Source organism: Eucalyptus grandis, chromosome 1 (genome assembly GCF_016545825.1).
Source record: "Eucalyptus grandis isolate ANBG69807.140 chromosome 1, ASM1654582v1, whole genome shotgun sequence".
In the NCBI taxonomy this organism is placed as follows: Eukaryota; Viridiplantae; Streptophyta; class Magnoliopsida; order Myrtales; family Myrtaceae; genus Eucalyptus; species Eucalyptus grandis.
In genome coordinates, this window is record NC_052612.1 from 32,473,613 (window position 1) to 32,489,605 (window position 15,993).

Below are 15,993 nucleotides of genomic sequence, written 5' to 3' on the forward strand. Positions count from 1 at the left end.
GGAGTCGAAAACCCACTTGAAACTTACGCGTCCTCACCCCATCCTCCCGAGAATGTGGGGATTTGAACCCCTCACCTCCCCCTTCCAAGTTGGAAGGGTGGCCACTGGGGCGAATCCCAGTAGTTACTAGTCAGGTGTTCTTGGAATTCTTGTTTGGGTTCATCATATGTTTACAATGGGCTTAGATGTTGATACCCGTGCCTACTTCACTACAGCTACCATGATCACAATTGTCCCTCCTGGAATAAAAATCTTTAGTCGCTATTGACGTAAGTAAAGCTAAAGCAATAGTAATATTTATATCATTCGTAGTTGCGGTTAAACTCCCCATGAGGTAACTATATGATTTTCCATGATAAAAGAGCCTCTAACCATTTTGAAACAAAAATAAATAGGAATATATTTCCAGCAAAAGGAGCTCCTTACTTTGATTAGAGGAAGATATCTAAACAACATCCATTGACTTCCTTCCCTGATTTGGATAAGGCCGCCATTCTCTTTCTTCGATTGTTTTGATCAAGATAAGTGGATTGGGTTCTTTCCTCCTCCTATATATGCAATTCCATGGACAACGGGCCTTGGTCCCTGAATATTGAACCCTAAACCCTAATGGCCATTCTTGAGCCCCTAACATATAGACTCTAGACCCTCGAGGCCAAGCTTTGAACCTTGACAGTCGAGCTTGGTTCTTCAACACCCAAGCTCAAGCTCACTGGCAATTGAGTCGAGGACCAAGGCTTCTAGGCCAAAATTCCCAAGGCTAGTCATCGGAGCCTCAACCACTCGGGTGTGAGGCCCAATGGTCTAATTCAAAACTTAAGATAGTGTGTGAAATTTTTTTTTCTGAAAGATAAGTTATCACCGAAGAGAAGTTCTCTTTTAAAATACTTTTCAGTGAAGAAATTAATTTTTCGCAAAACAAGAGTACCCTTTTATATTTTCAATTTTCATTCAAACGGGGATAATATATATATATATGAACTGTAACTGATGAAATAGGAAAAAGGAGAACAAATAAGCAACCGAAATCACAAGCCACAAAGCCGGCGCCAATTTCAATCGAGATAGATAAGGTCCCTCAACAACTCCTCCGCTTCCCAACGCCTTCCCCCCTGCAATCCTGTGTGGCTCTCTCTCTCTCTCTCTCTCTCTCTTCCTCCGTCGTCGGGACGAAGAAGGCGGAAGAGCAGCCACTCCGCCGCCGCCGCAGTCCCCCGCCCCAACCCGCCGGAGCAAGCAGCCTGCGACCGGCAGCGGTGGAACATGACTCTGCTCCAAGCTTCCCTCCTCTGCAAGGCCTCTCTCCCCAGTCTCTCCCCTCCTTGCTCTTCCTCTTCTCCTTCTTCTTCTTCTCCTTCCTCCCGGCAGCGCCGCCACTGCCACTCCCGTTGCCCCCCGCACCAAGTGGCCTTCAATCCTCTCCTCGCTTCGCCTCGATTGGAACCCGCGCCCCGGAATCCTCGTCTCCGCGCCGCCCGCCCCCTGATTCGCTGCGCATTACGGCCCGACGGCGTGGAGACGGGCTCCGAGCCGGCTTCTTCCGGCGAGGCGAGGGTCGACGAATTCGACGGGGGGAGCTCGGGTGCCGCGGCGGACGGTTCGGGAGCGGAGGGATTCGGCGGCGGGAGCTCGGTGATTGAGGAGCAGGCGAGGGGGGAGTTCCGGGGAGTGAGCTTGGAGGATGGCGAGGCGGTCGGCGAGCGCGGTTCGGAGGGGAGCGAGGGGGGAAAAGATGGGTACTTGATGGAAAAGGACGGAGGGAAGAGTAAAGTCCCGGTGATGGTGTTCCTGATGGGGGTGTGGGCGATGCTGAAGAGCGGGTACGAGAGGGTTTTGGCGGGGGATTGGCTGAGCTGGTTGCCCTTCTGGAGGCAAGAGAAGAAATTGGAGCGTCTGATTGCGGATGCCGATGCCAACCCCTTGGACGCGGCCAAGCAGGGCGCCCTTCTGGCTGAGCTCAACAAGCACAGGTATTGGAACTAGTAAGCTTTGTTTTGCTTCGTACCCAACTTGTCCGAAGCAGTGAAATGGAGTTCTGGTGAGACTTTTTAGTGTCGTGTGCAATGTCTGTTTCTGTTGTTGGTTTTCGACTTGCGTTTTAAGCATCGCCTTATTGTTAATTGGTGTGTGAATCTTGGTTTACCTACTTACCGGGTTGGAGTTATAGTGGTTCTCAGTTTAGTGTGAACTTGCACTTGAACCAATACTTCTCTCACTTTGGATGGCGCTTGTTGGGTGGCCATCAATCGACTCATCTGTTGTTCATTTCAATAATGAAAGATACTCTTATAATCTTACTGATTCATTAAGCCCAATTGATCAAATTTCTAGCATCAATTTTTGGAAGCTATACCTAGTGCTAGGTCATTGATCCTTCTCTAACTATTCTGTTAATAAGTACAATGATTTTTGCCGTAATTTTCCTTCTTTTCAAGGGACAAAAGGTTCCATTTTGCTGGCAAACGCTGTACGGGTTTATAGTAAAGTTCAGGTGACGGAAGAATGCATCTGTGGGTGTTGCTGTATCTTTTTTGTTTGATAACGTCATTGTTCTTTTTATAAAAGTTGTTATGTATGACTTGGCTCCTTTTCTGTTTGTTGCCACAGTCCCGAAACTGTCATCAAGCGTTTTGAACAAAGAGACCATGCTGTTGACAGTAGAGGAGTTGCAGAATATCTTCGAGCTCTTGTCGTCACTAATGCAATTGCTGAGTATCTTCCAGACGAGCAAACTGGAAAGCCTTCTAGCCTTCCGACACTGGTAACTGGGTCTCCTGCACTGTTTTTGTCATTGTCATGTAGTTACGTGTATTTCTGCTCTGGAGAATTCAGCAGACTAAAGTGAAAATTTTTAAGTCAATCGTATGAGAAAGTTTTTCCTTCACTAGTCCATTCTTTTATTTGAAAACTATGAGCTTATTCAATCAGTAAATCTCATTTGTAGTTGCAAGAATTGAAGCAGCGTGCATCAGGAAACATGGATGAGCCTTTTCTAAGTCCGGGGGTTTCTGAGAAGCAGCCATTGCATGTTGTTATGGTGAGGATTAACCATTTTGTGATACCTTTGAATGTTGGCCGTTCTTATTCTTTGTTGCTTACAGTTTAAATGCCATATGATGTTATCTCTTGTTAGGTTGACCCCAAAGTTTCAAACAAATCACGTTTTGCTCAAGAGCTTATCTCAACTATCTTATTTACTGTTGCTGTTGGGTTAGTATGGTATGTGCTTTTGGTCAGCTATTATTCTCTTCTTTTTTTCAATTTTTTTTCCTAGTCGAAACATTATGATTTTGTGCTTCGATTGACTAAGCTGGTTACAGGCTGATGGGTGCTGCTGCACTTCAAAAGTATATAGGAAGCTTGGGTGGTATCGGTGCTTCAGGTGTGGGCTCAAGCTCTTCCTATGCCCCTAAGGAGTTAAATAAGGAAGTCACACCTGAGAAGGTATCTGTGAGCAGTTCTTGTGCGATTGCTGATTTATGTTTCATCCCATCAAACTCTGTCTTATGTGCACATTTACATATCCTCTGAACTCATATGTATGTCAAGTAAACATCTTCATACATTAAAAAAGTATGCCTGCACTAAAAATTGTTTTTCCTGTAGAATGTGAAGACATTTAAGGATGTCAAAGGCTGTGATGATGCAAAACAAGAGCTAGAGGAAGTGGTGGAGTATCTCAAGAACCCAACTAAATTTACTCGCCTCGGAGGAAAGTTGCCTAAGGTTTGTTTATGTCTTTGTCCGTACATCTTTCTTTTGTTGATTATCAATGGCTGCAAGTGCTAAAGACAATTTATTCAACTCTATTCTTCTAATGCAGGACACCTATATGTGTGTTTCCTTCATGAATTTTTTATGATAACCAGATTAAATCCATCTTAAAAAGCTGAATTTTTCACTTCTTCTCTAATTATATGATATTATAATGCCTAAATGCACAGATACATTGCTCAAACATCAGTTTAGCATGATATGAGTTATTTTATTGCTAATGCTCTTGCTCTCAAGGTTAGCTTCAATTGCTGCTTGCCATTAGATAGGGAGATGTCATATTGATTGGCATTTCTTCATTTGCATATTACAATGCAATGGCAATGCCATAAGTACCCTGATCTGTGTACTTATATGAGCTTCTTATTTGCCTTCTGCAGGGAATTCTTTTGACAGGAGCTCCTGGAACAGGGAAAACTCTTCTTGCAAAGGTATATGCTCCTTGTCTGCTGCTCAATAGTTGAAACGGAATGCATTGCCATTCACTAATTGTACATCCGTCCTTGACTTTTTTCTGAAATGAGAACATTTGAGATTGCTTGTCTGCTGATAGCAGTTATTTCAGTTTTTGATCATGGATCTTGGTGGTTTGAGATTTCTGTAGTGTGTCCTACTGAACTTTGACCTCCCCTTTTTTCTCTCTAAAAGCCTTAGTCGATAGCATTATAAACATCAGATAATGGATAGGATTAGGTTTTAACAACTCTAAACAAGCTCCATGGGTTTCTATTATGGCCAGACATATCAATATTAATAGGCTTTTTGTGGATAAAGATGCAACACTCATAAAAGGTGATTTGTTGTTGGGTTACTAGCATTTCCTCGTGGTCAGTGATATCTGGATTTCAGTGGTTTTCTGCAGCAAAGAAGATGTTATACATCCTGAACTTTAGCTATTACTAGTTGATAAGAGGAATGCACTTAACGATTATCGCTTTTCTTCTAAGTTTGTCTGATATATTGTACTTGATGATTTGTTTAAAGTTTGTTAGCTATTGAAGTTACTAAGTGTATATCAATTAATTTGCACCTTGAAGGCTATTGCTGGAGAAGCTGGGGTGCCTTTTTTCTACAGAGCGGGGTCTGAATTTGAGGAAATGTAAGCCATTTTTCCTCACTATGCTATAGATTTCGACATTAGCTCATGTCTCTTTTCTTCATCTAGTGTTGAAATTATAACATGCTTGTTTCCCAATTGCTCATAACAATAATGTCTTCCGGTAAGCTCAGTTAATTATTTAATGATGAAGTAGGTCAAATGACTATTCAGTTTATTGGCCAATTGCTTGTACGAATAATGTCACACTTAGTATCTTAGTCTATACAGATGGAAAGATGCAAAGAACTATTTCTGTTTATTGAACAAAAGTGTATGCATCAAAGTGACTTGCTGTTGAAGCAATGGTGGATCCAGGGCAAATGCGGCATAGTTTCTAGCAAAATTATTGTACTATTGTGTAGTTGTTGATTCATCAACTATTGTACTATTGTGTAGTTGTTGATTCATCTCTTGAAAGCTTGTGATTGTGATTGAGTGTGTTGCTGTTACAAGCACAAGATACCCATCAATTGCCGCTTAGGTGCTAGACAGCTACTCTCAGCTTGAGAAAATTGAGGTTCTAGGTGAAAAGAGCATATGTTTCAAGCGTTGCCTGTACTTAGATACTGCAATCATACACTATTTCACCTAAAATGCATTCACCCAAAAGTGTTCAGTGCAACAAAAGTTGCCTTTTTGCCTATCTTTGGCCTTTATAACTTGGCATTGTAAATTGTTCTCTTAGTGCTGCATGGGCAGCTCTTCTGTGACGGTATCTGAGCGGAACCCGTTGAAGGCCCATAGTTTTTACACCTTGCAATGGTGCTGAGCTAATGGCTCAAGAGTGTCTTAGCTCTGCAGCTACACGGACTTTTGTTTCTGTAATTCATTAACATTATGCTTTTCTCTCGTTAGCATATGACTATAATAGTCTATCCTCTTTCATGCAGATTGATCTAAGTTATGACTCTCTTGGTTCTATGGATTATTCAGATTCCTGTGTTGGCTTGTAGTCTTGAACCATAAAAATCTTTGAATTTGAACCTTGCAACTATTTTTTTTTTTTTTATTTACTCAAAACTTAAAAATTAGTTGCTTCCAACTTGAATGACAGGTTTGTTGGGGTTGGTGCTCGGCGTGTGAGATCCTTATTTCAAGCAGCCAAGAAGAAGGTAAGCTGTCTTCAGGCAGTCTCACTGGCCCATGGATGGCCTCTGTGTCTCTGTTTTTCATTCTTGTTATATTGATAGTTTTCGCATGGCTGCACAAGTTCTGTACTTGTTTGTATCTATGTCTTATTTTCTTTGCGTCACATTTGATAGGCTCCCTGCATCATATTCATTGATGAAATAGATGCGGTTGGTTCCACAAGAAAACAGTGGGAGGGCCATACAAAGAAGACATTGCATCAGCTGCTTGTTGAAATGGATGGTTTTGAGCAGAATGAGGTATAAATGGAGTAACTTTACCCCTGATGGGCTTTCCTGTATCCTAAACCCATGAATTTTATCTGCAGGGAATCATATTGATGGCTGCAACAAACTTCCCTGACATTCTTGACCCTGCCTTGACGAGGCCTGGTAGATTCGACAGGCATGTAAGTTCATTGATCCTCTGTAAGCATCTGGTATAATTTTTATTCATGTCTAGTTATACTTTCTTTGCTATTATCTTGGGTTCAGATATCAGATGTCTTCCAAGTTCAATAGTCTAATTATATGCTAAAGGAAAACCCAAAATGGAATAATAGTTGAAATTTCTTGAAAAAAGTAATAATCAATCTGGCAGCTGTATAATAGATTGTCTTAACTCTCTTTTCCATGTTCTTTTAGAGGTCCAATTTCATATCATCTGGTCATTAACCTTGAAAATATTGTTCTCCGTTTGTAATGTCCTCAATATGTCAGCTATATGAAAATAGAAACTCTTAAGGGTCCTTTCTGCTGCACGTGACTTTATATTTGAGCTCTCTCTTTCTTTCCCCCTTTTCATGTTATGTGTGCTTGCTTTTGTAGACCCCAATAAGAAGTTTCCCGAATTACTGGTCATAGATGGAAACTTTGTCAATTTGAAGATGTGTAATGAGCTGTTTATGGAATTGATGGGACCTTAAAACTCTTGAACTTTCATTTTAGATTGTTGTGCCAAATCCGGATGTCAAGGGTCGACAGGAGATATTAGAGCTATATTTACAGGATAAACCTTTGGCGGATGACATAGATGTTAAAGCAATTGCTCGTGGCACTCCTGGCTTTAATGGGGCAGGTGACATCTCTTTCTTGCTATTTCAATGGTGTCTCTTACATCAGAAAGATGTTTTATTGTAACTCTTGACTGTTCTGATCACTGCCAATTTTGATAGATCTCTCAAATTTGGTGAATATTGCTGCCATCAAAGCTGCTGTTGAAGGGGCAGACAAGTTAACTTCTGCACAGTTGGAATTTGCTAAAGATCGGATAATAATGGGCACTGAACGGAAAACAATGTTCCTATCTGAAGAGTCAAAGAAGGTATTCTGGAACATTTTTTACTCCTAGTATGTTGACAGATTAAAATATATAGGCAAAGTTTGATGTTACATTCGTAAGAGGTCAATTGGACCCTGCCATCTCTTAAATCAAGTCAAATATCATCTTTGCCATAATATGTTTCGTATTTCTGACTTCGTCGTCCATTTTCTCAGCTCACTGCATATCATGAGAGCGGTCATGCAATAGTTGCCTACAACACTGATGGAGCACATCCAATTCATAAGGCAACAATCATGCCTCGTGGATCTGCTCTGGGAATGGTGACTCAGCTCCCATCAAGTGACGAGACATCTGTTAGCAAGAAGCAGTTGTTAGCCCGTCTTGATGTTTGTATGGGAGGAAGAGTTGCCGAAGAGCTCATTTTTGGCCAAGATCAGATCACAACTGGTGCAAGCAGTGATCTTCAAACGGCTACTGAACTAGCACACTATATGGTAATTCCCAACTGCCATGGCATCTTGTATATGTAAGGAGCTGCAGGTGCTTGTTAATCTTTTATGCTTAGAAGAGGATTGACACTTAGTCAACAAATATCGTCATTATGAAATTATTCTTTTGAGCAGCTGTCAAATTTCAGTTTGGCTGTATTTGTTTACCTTTTCTTTTCCAGTAATTTGTCAGCATCAGGATCTGTACAATGTGCTTCTACTTTATAACATTTCATCATTTTTATTGATTGCTTGATCTGGGAATTCTTTGGTTTAAGGTGTCAAACTGTGGAATGAGCAACGCAGTTGGTCCGATTCATATTAAAGAGCGACCAAGCCCAGAGATGCAATCTCGCATAGATGCAGAAGTATGGTTCTTTGCATAGTCATGCATGCAAGTATTTATGTGAGCTATTTGTGCTAAGTTTTCTATCGATGGTCATGCAGGTGCTTAAGCTACTGAGAGATGCATATGATCGAGTGAAGGCCCTGCTGAGCAAGGTTTGTCCAAGAGATTTATTTTATGTCATAGTGGTCTTCTTGCACAAGAACCTTGGTTTAGTTTAGCTATGTGGTCTTCTGCTCAGTACATATAAAAATATGGTTAGTGTACAATAGGTATCATGTGTGTGCATTGAATTGCATGTTATATCACTGATCTCTGATTGTTTTAGCATTGACAAAAGTTTAATGTCTTGTTATCACTATACTCTTGATTATGGTGGTCAGCCATTACTGCTGACTTGCCGGATTGTGGTATTACACAACACAGATGTGAAGCTCCTTAGCTGACAGAAAGCCTCTGCCTTAATAAATGTTTAGGTGCTTGTCTTCCTGTGGTTACCTTGCATATTGTGTCAACTGCTTTGGGGCTATTAGTCCATAATCAGCATTGGGTGCATTGTGGATTTCCATGAACATCTACCTAATGGAAAATGTGTAGAACTTCTTCATATTGCAAATTACAGATCTCATTTTTTTGACATTATTTCAGCATGAGAAGGCTCTGCATGCATTAGCAAATGCGCTTCTGGAGTATGAAACCCTTAATGCAGAAGATGTAAAGCGTATACTACTTCCTTATCGGGAAGGAAGTCTGCCTGAGGAGCAAGAACAAGTAGAAGAGGGTGAACTTGTATTGGCATGATTGGAGTCTCATTTAGTAAAAGCCTGAAGAACAGTATCCCAGCAACAGAGAAACATGGGAAAATGGAGCAAATGTGTTGAGTTCTCTTGCTCCAGTGTAACAAACTGTAGGGGTGGGTTGCACAGCTCATTCGAAAGCGTAAAGAGGTAATTGTTTATAATGTAGTCTCCATTTTTTTCCCCTACATGATCCTGTTGACAGGAAAAGGAAAAAGAGCAGGTAAAGATTATATTGCCTTACATGTAGCATCTCCAAAGAAACAGTGCTCTTAGAAACCATGCGGAGACGGTTGTCATAAATCATCAGAAAAATGGTGTAAAACTGTCAAGACCCACTCATTCTGGGTGAAATTTTGGATAGCATTTGACAAAATGTATTCTGTCTTGTTATTTATGAAGTATTCATAAAAAAGAAAGAAGGAAGAGAAGAAGGATAAGAGATAGCATTTGTTACGTGTCTTTTCTCCTTGTCTAATTGCCAACTGGAAATGCAAATGCAGTTCCCTGGAGGAAATACTTGAAAATTCATCAGGGATCTACTGCAAACTACAATACTGGATAGCAGAAGTTACGACCATTACATAATTGAGTTTAATGGATGTTTCTTTTCTATGAGGTTGCTCTTTTTAGTTAGTATGTGTATTATTAAGTTGGACTTGAGACACCATTCCAAGAGAGAGAATCTCCTAAGGTTAGAAGCGCAAGATCAAACTTTTCTTTTTTTTTTTTTCTCAAAATCTCCTTTTGAATGAGGTTGGGGAGTGCAGTCCTTGCTGAGCACCCTATCCTCATCAGATTACAGTAACTCATCCGACTTATTACTCAAGAGAGCTCTTAGCGGGTTCATTACAGTGGTCATGCCCTCTTTAGCCTCCTGCAATAAACTGTTGAGCATCCCAGGCACCATTCGCCAGATCATTTGGAGGTAACCTGATTAATTTCGCAAAGTGGTCCCATGCTCCATTTGAGGTACTAACAAGGACTGCTGTGTCGTCTTGTTTGCCAAGTCAAGTCTGGAGGGAGTGGTTGAAAGACGAGAGATCGGTTGACTGGGGCAATGAAAAGAGCCATTGTTCTTTAGAGGTTTGGTTTCAATAATAGGTTGCACTAGAGCGCGCATGATTCCTGCCATCATTTGGGCTTTTGAACGCACTGCAAGTAAGAGGAATGCGACATCAAAATATCAAATCGCCTTTTTCATGGAGAATGGTGGGAGTGTGGAACGACTTCGATGCGTGCCCATCTTCAAACAACCTGTCCACATCGCCGACAGTGAAAATGCGAGGGAACACAGCAAGACCAATCAATCCCACAAAGGGTGATAGGACGAAAGCAGCCGAGGATATCCTAAAAGCAGGGGGCTTCCGCGGACAAATCAAAGAGCCCGACTCACGGGGTTGGCAAAGGTTACGAAACAACAGTAGAACATCACCACGCCGCTTATGGTGATAACTAAAGACGAGACAGACTTGACACGAAAGGCAAGACAGAATAGAAACCCGTGAAGTAGTACTGGTAGTCCTCATACTGAATACAACTTTCACTACCAAATGAAAGCAAATGTACACGACTTTATCCAGCACATATACAAAGGCCCGAAACAAACTCCTATCGGAGAATCATGACCCTTTTCTTCTCAACCTTTAATATCACAAAAGGAGCTCAGTAAATCTCTAATTCTTGCGCCACTAAACACGAAATTGAGCAAATAATTTCGAAGTGGAGATGAACACCGGGAAAAGTGCCCAAAAGAAAAGGAGAGAGAGTGACGGTATGGGAAGATTCAAGAAAAGAGCTAGCGCCAGTCTGTCTCCAAAGCCTCTTCAAGTGGGATGCTTCAGAAGCTTCATCCTTGGCAACCTACAATGCCAACACATCTCGGCCCTATTTTCACATCATGTGGATGGGCTCAGTCCGGTCCTGCACTGCTAGCCGCTCTGAGACATCAGCAAGAGATTTAAGGTTGCACTTGATCAGGGCTTCCACGAAGTAGCAAGTCTCATCCTTGGTATTCCCCTCGGGAACATCCACCACAAACGATTCAATCACCAAAGTCCCTGGCCTCCCTTCAATGATTTCTGGATGAACAGAAATGATTGAAGAGTAGTTCTGAAACACAGAATGAAAAACCAGAAGTTATAGAAATTTGACCCGGAACAAGAGACTCAATATGGAACTAAGGATATGCACAGCAATAAGCATCATCTCTGCCAGATTCAGTACATTGTAAATATGATGTTAGAATTTTCATCCAACCATGGAAAAGGTAAAGCAGAATCAGATGATAGGATGCCTTGTGCAAAACAAATTCAGACACCAAAGGCCTCTTCCCAGAGTATTATTAAGAACCTAAACTCTCAAATCAACACTGCATTGAGCGTAGGCTTTAATGCAGCATGAAAACTCTTTCCCGCATCATCCCATTTCGAGGACTCAAAGAAACCCCTCAGATCGTTTCACAGTCTGTTCTGCATACAACAATTTGTTTTATTACTTCAACAAGCCTGCGCATAAAAATATCTAGCATCTAATGTTCGTACAACAGTATCCACGACTCCTTTGCGGGCTCCGTAGTAACAAATTCTATATTCGGTTAAAAGACAGTTCTTCGCATAAACTCCTTTGAAAGGGAAAACAAATTATTTGTCCTTGAGGATCTGACATTAATTCTCTCATACCTACTAATTAGTGTACTTGAGATGCATTTCCTCTTGCTCCCGCAAAAGATATTAGATGGATTGGATTAAAGAGATTTGTCGTCCTAAAATTTGGTTCATTTAACAAGATATAGCTAAAGAACTCAAGGCTTAAGATTATTTTAGCTTTTTTTGTCAAGTTTGGTATCAAGATGCTGTGTACAAATATCAATACGTTCAAAAAGTTAAAACGTTGAATGTGGAAAATGATTGAGCACCTCCACTGAACAAACACATAGTAACAAGCATAGATCCTGCAGCGAAATTGTGGTTTCTCCATCAACTTTTGAAACAATGAGTGCTCTTACGCTGTCTTCAAAGAGAAAACTACTGTTTTTAGGAGAATTCTGGGAAAAATGATCACATTGGATGCTAAAGGAAAGAGATACACAGTAAGAGGAAAGGAGACCAAGAGATCAAACATTCAGCAGACAAACATACCCTAAGCCTGTGATCCCCACCGATGATCCTGATGCTCAAGATATGCTCATCATCATCAAGAAGCTCTAACCTCTCCGTACTTGTAGTGGCAGGAAGTCCGGACTTGACATCAACTTCCCTCAGACTACCAATTTCGAGATTTCCACGCACAACGCATCTGCTGACAAAAGGTTTATACTTCTGGGGCTGATCAAACCTTCTCACCAAAGACCAGACCTGGACACATGAAGGATCAAGCATTATGTCAGGAAAATCCCAAAGTAATCAACCTTTGTTATCATAACTATATGAACAAAAGTCATTGACATTTTCAGACGACAGTGGAGACATTTAAAGGAATTGATATAGCAAGGCTCAAATAGTCCAGTGAAACAATACATATCGATTAGACTGCGAAATGGAAAATCATCAGCAGCACGAATTTCGCCATGTGGACTCCATGCCAAGAAGAGGAAACTTTCCATTTGCCATTTATAACGTCACCTGCCCCAATTAATTAGTCCGAGATCTCCCATCTAGTTAATTCAATCATTGAACTGATAGAAGCGTGGATTCCTGTTTCCCCTGACTCCTAAGTAAATACCCAGAAAGGAAAACTGAGTCAACTCCCAAAGAGAGAACACCCCAACGTTATCAAAAACCAAAACAGCAACCCCAGATCACGACCAAGATCAATCTTTTCCGAAAACAGATTCTGGTCAAACGTCGTTCTTTGGCCACTTTCGTTGTATTTCCTTAAATGAACAGGGGAAAAAAGAGTACGAAGCTCGACGCCGATCACATGCAGTCACACCAAACCAACTCCTCAACCCAAAAGAACACATCCCCGAACCACAATCGGACGCTAGCGAATCTAGCGAGAGACGCGGACACTTCGCTAAGCAATACAGCTCGAGAAAAAAGCATCGCCCGCCCGCCTCCCGCATCAGTCCCACCAATCAACGCGAAACAGATCGAGCCACGAATCTTATCCGAAAAAAAAAAAAAAATCCCTCGTACTCATGCAAGCATTCGCAGAGCGACGCACACGTATCCACAATCCGCACGCACAGATTTGACCCCCCCCCCAATCCACATCCCGCACAGAGCCCGCAAGAAGAGACGTCCACACCGTGCGTGGTCGAGAGAGAGAGAGAGGAAAATTTACGAGGGGAACGGGGGCCCTGATGTGCTTCACCAGCGCGGAGCTGCACTGGTTCTCCGCGACCTCGTGCCTGTGGTGCCTCCTCATGTACTCCCGCTCCATGCTCCCGATTTCGCACCCGTTCGCGGCCGCCGCGGCGTTCGCATTCATCCTTCTTCTTCCCCTCCCTCGGCGAAGCTACGGGCTCGGCTCGGCTCGGCTCAGCTCGCCTCCCGCCCTTGCTCGCTCTCGGAGCGCCCGAACATCGGAGCCGGAAGGAACGACGACGACGACGACGACGAGGCTGAGGAGTCGTAGCGAGCGAGCACGGCCGGAGGCGACGGCGCTCGCCGGAGAACGGAGAATCTCCGGCCGACGGATCGCCTTCGAGAGGGATTTCTCTTTAGGGTTTATGCTGCGGGCGCGCAGAGCGGATGTCGCACACCGCCATTGCTGAAAGCTAAAGCTCTTATCGCTTCCCCATCTTCGTTCCACCGGAAAAATATATTTTAAAAAAAAAAAGAAAAAAAAAAAAAAAAAGAAACTCCCGAAAATTTCCCACCTTTTTTAATTTACTTTTTCGTCCTCGGAATTCGCGATTCTATTCCAATTCGCCCCCGAGAGCACTTTCACGTGCAGCTTCCGCCCTCACCTTCACGCCTCGTGCGGTAGGAAACCGCCCCCCGGTTCGGGGGATAATTACGATCGTGCCACTCGCCTTGTCCGGTTCCCCGTCTTGGCGTCTTGCGGAGCGTCTCGTTTGACGAAAAAGGACACGGTGGCGGTTTGTTATTTCCCTTTCGCGATAGTGAGAACAAAATGAGGAATTTTTAATTTCATATATATTCGGAAAAAAAAAAAAAGGAAAAGGGGGAGGGGGCCCTCTTTTTGTTTTTTAATTGCCGAATTAAACTGCTAGGGGCTTCGGTAAAAGCGACATTTCATTGTCAACGTGAAAAAATAAAAAAAATAAAAGAGGAGCTGGGAATATTATCTGTCGGCTGCATAAATTATGTCGGCCATGTAGCTGGACATTTCATTAATTATTTAATGGCGAGTTAGATCAGGAGAGAAAAAAATAATCGGAAGATAGAAGTTGGTGTTTGGTTAACATTAATCGGTCTCACGTCGCCATATAAATCATCTAATTTCATTTTCCGTAGATTAGGGTTTAGAGTTAGAACTTCCTCCTTGTAGGCTTTTCGGAAAAGTATCCAGAAAAATATGAAGGGAAATAATCTTTTTAGAAATTGCTTTATCGAGTTGATTTTGTCAATTTCAAAGACCTTTTTGGAAAAAAGAAGAAAAACACCCAATGCCTAGGCCGTCGGAGAGTCGAGTTTGTTATTTATCAAAGAATGACAACCTCACATAATAGATCGAAATTTATCAAAATTTAAAGCTCCTATTACAACACCTTCCTTCCCCACATTACATTCGGTCATTATGATCTATAATTCGAGTTTGCAAAGTAAATGATAATTTGGGGATAAATACGAAAAAAGAATACAATCATTTGATGATAAATACACTTGGAATTTCGGGTTTGTTTTCTTTTTCTTTCTCTCCCCTTTTTTGGTTTGTTTGTCATATTCTAATTGTCAACTCACTCTCAAATTTTGTTATGTCTCTTAGTAAAGCGTAAAAATCAAATTCCATATTTGAAACTAAACGTTCTCACTCAAGCTTTTGGAGAAAGTGAGAACTCGAACTCCCCATCTCTTTTCATTTTCATGTGAAAAAGGTGGCTATTGACGTAACCGCGGTGATTCTTTCTCCCCTTGACGGGCGACTAAACACGCGCTTTGCTTTTCAGCCGACCGCATCTCAATAGCCGCCATAGCTTTAAAAATCAAAGTCTATAGTTCTCCGTCCTCGGTCAACCTTGAGCTTTTCTCCATCCAATCAAATTAAAAATCATAGCCAAAAGCATTTTAAAGGAGAAGACAATATACAATGTCATCATCTTCCTTTTCAAGGCAAGGAGGAATCGATCAACGGCTTTCGTCCTCCGGTCGACATCATGAATGGAATTCTCTCCCTCTCTCTTCACACTGAGCGATGCACAGAGCTCTGCAGTTTCATACGTACAATGGCTCCACAGGATGGTTCGGAGGGAGGTGGTGCATGTTTAGAATAGGCATTTGAAGTCTAAGAAAGGCACCGAGATGGTTCACGAAAGATGATGCATGGGTTTCAAGATTTAAGGTGTATTTGGTTTAGCTTTTCGACCATCAAAGCCTCTTGAGAAAATGCTGGAGTATTTGACAAGTCTGTCCAAAGGACTTTCGGTCAAATACTGACCTTAAGAAAGTTTAACACTCAATATTAATAGGGACCAACTTTGGGCTTTCAGTATTTGTAATTTTTTTTACTTTTTCAATTTTACCTCTCATTTGTTCCAAAAGTACCATCACATTCACTACAGTTAGCAAATAGTTTAATATTTTTTTATAAAAAAAAGAAAAGAAATCCAAAATCCCTTTATAAAAAAAGATTTGCCAAACACTATTTACCCTAAAATAGCTTTATAAAGAATTTTTTACTAAACGCAATTTGCATTTCCCCAAAGCTCTTTAAGTCAAAGATATTTACATTTTCTCAAAGTTCATTTTTGAATCTAAACCAAACGCAGCCGAGGAAACACCGAAAGACGTGTCTGAACTCCATTTTGTCATGTCCTCAAATCCTGTCGAAAGGATTTGCTGAATCAATTATAGTCACATCATATGTATCATGTGCAGTTTTCTATGTGTTTCATCACTCTCCAAAGATAAATCATGCACTCATTGTCCTCTTCCTACATAAGCTCTA

At 41.6% G+C, this 15,993-nt stretch overlaps 2 protein-coding genes across 3 annotated transcripts; one reads left to right on the plus strand and one right to left on the minus strand.

The window, feature by feature from the left end:
- Positions 1 to 1,045: 1,045 nt before the first annotated feature.
- LOC104438027 (ATP-dependent zinc metalloprotease FTSH 11, chloroplastic/mitochondrial) lies at positions 1,046 to 9,630 on the plus strand. 2 transcript variants are annotated; one of them, XR_724547.3, is made up of 18 exons: positions 1,046 to 1,970; positions 2,608 to 2,761; positions 2,945 to 3,037; positions 3,134 to 3,219; positions 3,321 to 3,444; positions 3,607 to 3,726; positions 4,155 to 4,205; positions 4,812 to 4,873; positions 5,928 to 5,985; positions 6,136 to 6,261; positions 6,330 to 6,410; positions 6,949 to 7,078; positions 7,176 to 7,324; positions 7,498 to 7,779; positions 8,052 to 8,141; positions 8,221 to 8,274; positions 8,768 to 9,066; positions 9,420 to 9,630. XR_724547.3 is itself a non-coding variant. In XM_010051103.3 (17 exons), exons 1-17 carry the CDS (start codon positions 1,264 to 1,266, stop codon positions 8,918 to 8,920), a joined length of 2,520 nt encoding a protein of 839 aa, XP_010049405.1. In that variant the 5' UTR covers positions 1,046 to 1,263; the 3' UTR covers positions 8,921 to 9,374. The 2 variants fall into 2 exon arrangements, 1 of the variants encoding a protein (XP_010049405.1); XM_010051103.3 differs by lacking the exon at positions 9,420 to 9,630 and having other exon boundaries at positions 8,768 to 9,374.
- Positions 9,631 to 10,408: 778 nt separating this feature from the next.
- On the minus strand, positions 10,409 to 13,662 carry LOC104438018 (abscisic acid receptor PYL8). Its single transcript, XM_010051090.3, has 3 exons — positions 13,204 to 13,662; positions 12,057 to 12,272; positions 10,409 to 11,028 (listed from the first exon to the last, which is right to left on the minus strand). The coding sequence occupies exons 1-3, from the start codon at positions 13,348 to 13,350 to the stop codon at positions 10,810 to 10,812; spliced, it is 582 nt and encodes a 193-aa protein (XP_010049392.1). The 5' UTR covers positions 13,351 to 13,662; the 3' UTR covers positions 10,409 to 10,809.
- Between the last annotated feature and the right edge of the window lie 2,331 nt (positions 13,663 to 15,993).

Coding starts and splice junctions, on each gene's coding strand:
- LOC104438018 (XM_010051090.3), bottom strand. CDS start 13,350: ATGAATGCGAACGCCGCGGCGGCCGCGAACGGGTGCGAAATCGGGAGC. Junction 12,273..13,203: donor TCAGGGCCCCCGTTCCCCTC/GTAAATTTTCCT, acceptor TCATGTGTCCAG/GTCTGGTCTTTGGTGAGAAG. Junction 11,029..12,056: donor GTGGGGATCACAGGCTTAGG/GTATGTTTGTCT, acceptor TCTGTGTTTCAG/AACTACTCTTCAATCATTTC.
- LOC104438027 (XM_010051103.3), top strand. CDS start 1,264: ATGACTCTGCTCCAAGCTTCCCTCCTCTGCAAGGCCTCTCTCCCCAGT. Junction 3,445..3,606: donor AGGAAGTCACACCTGAGAAG/GTATCTGTGAGC, acceptor TTTTTCCTGTAG/AATGTGAAGACATTTAAGGA. Junction 4,874..5,927: donor GGGTCTGAATTTGAGGAAAT/GTAAGCCATTTT, acceptor CTTGAATGACAG/GTTTGTTGGGGTTGGTGCTC.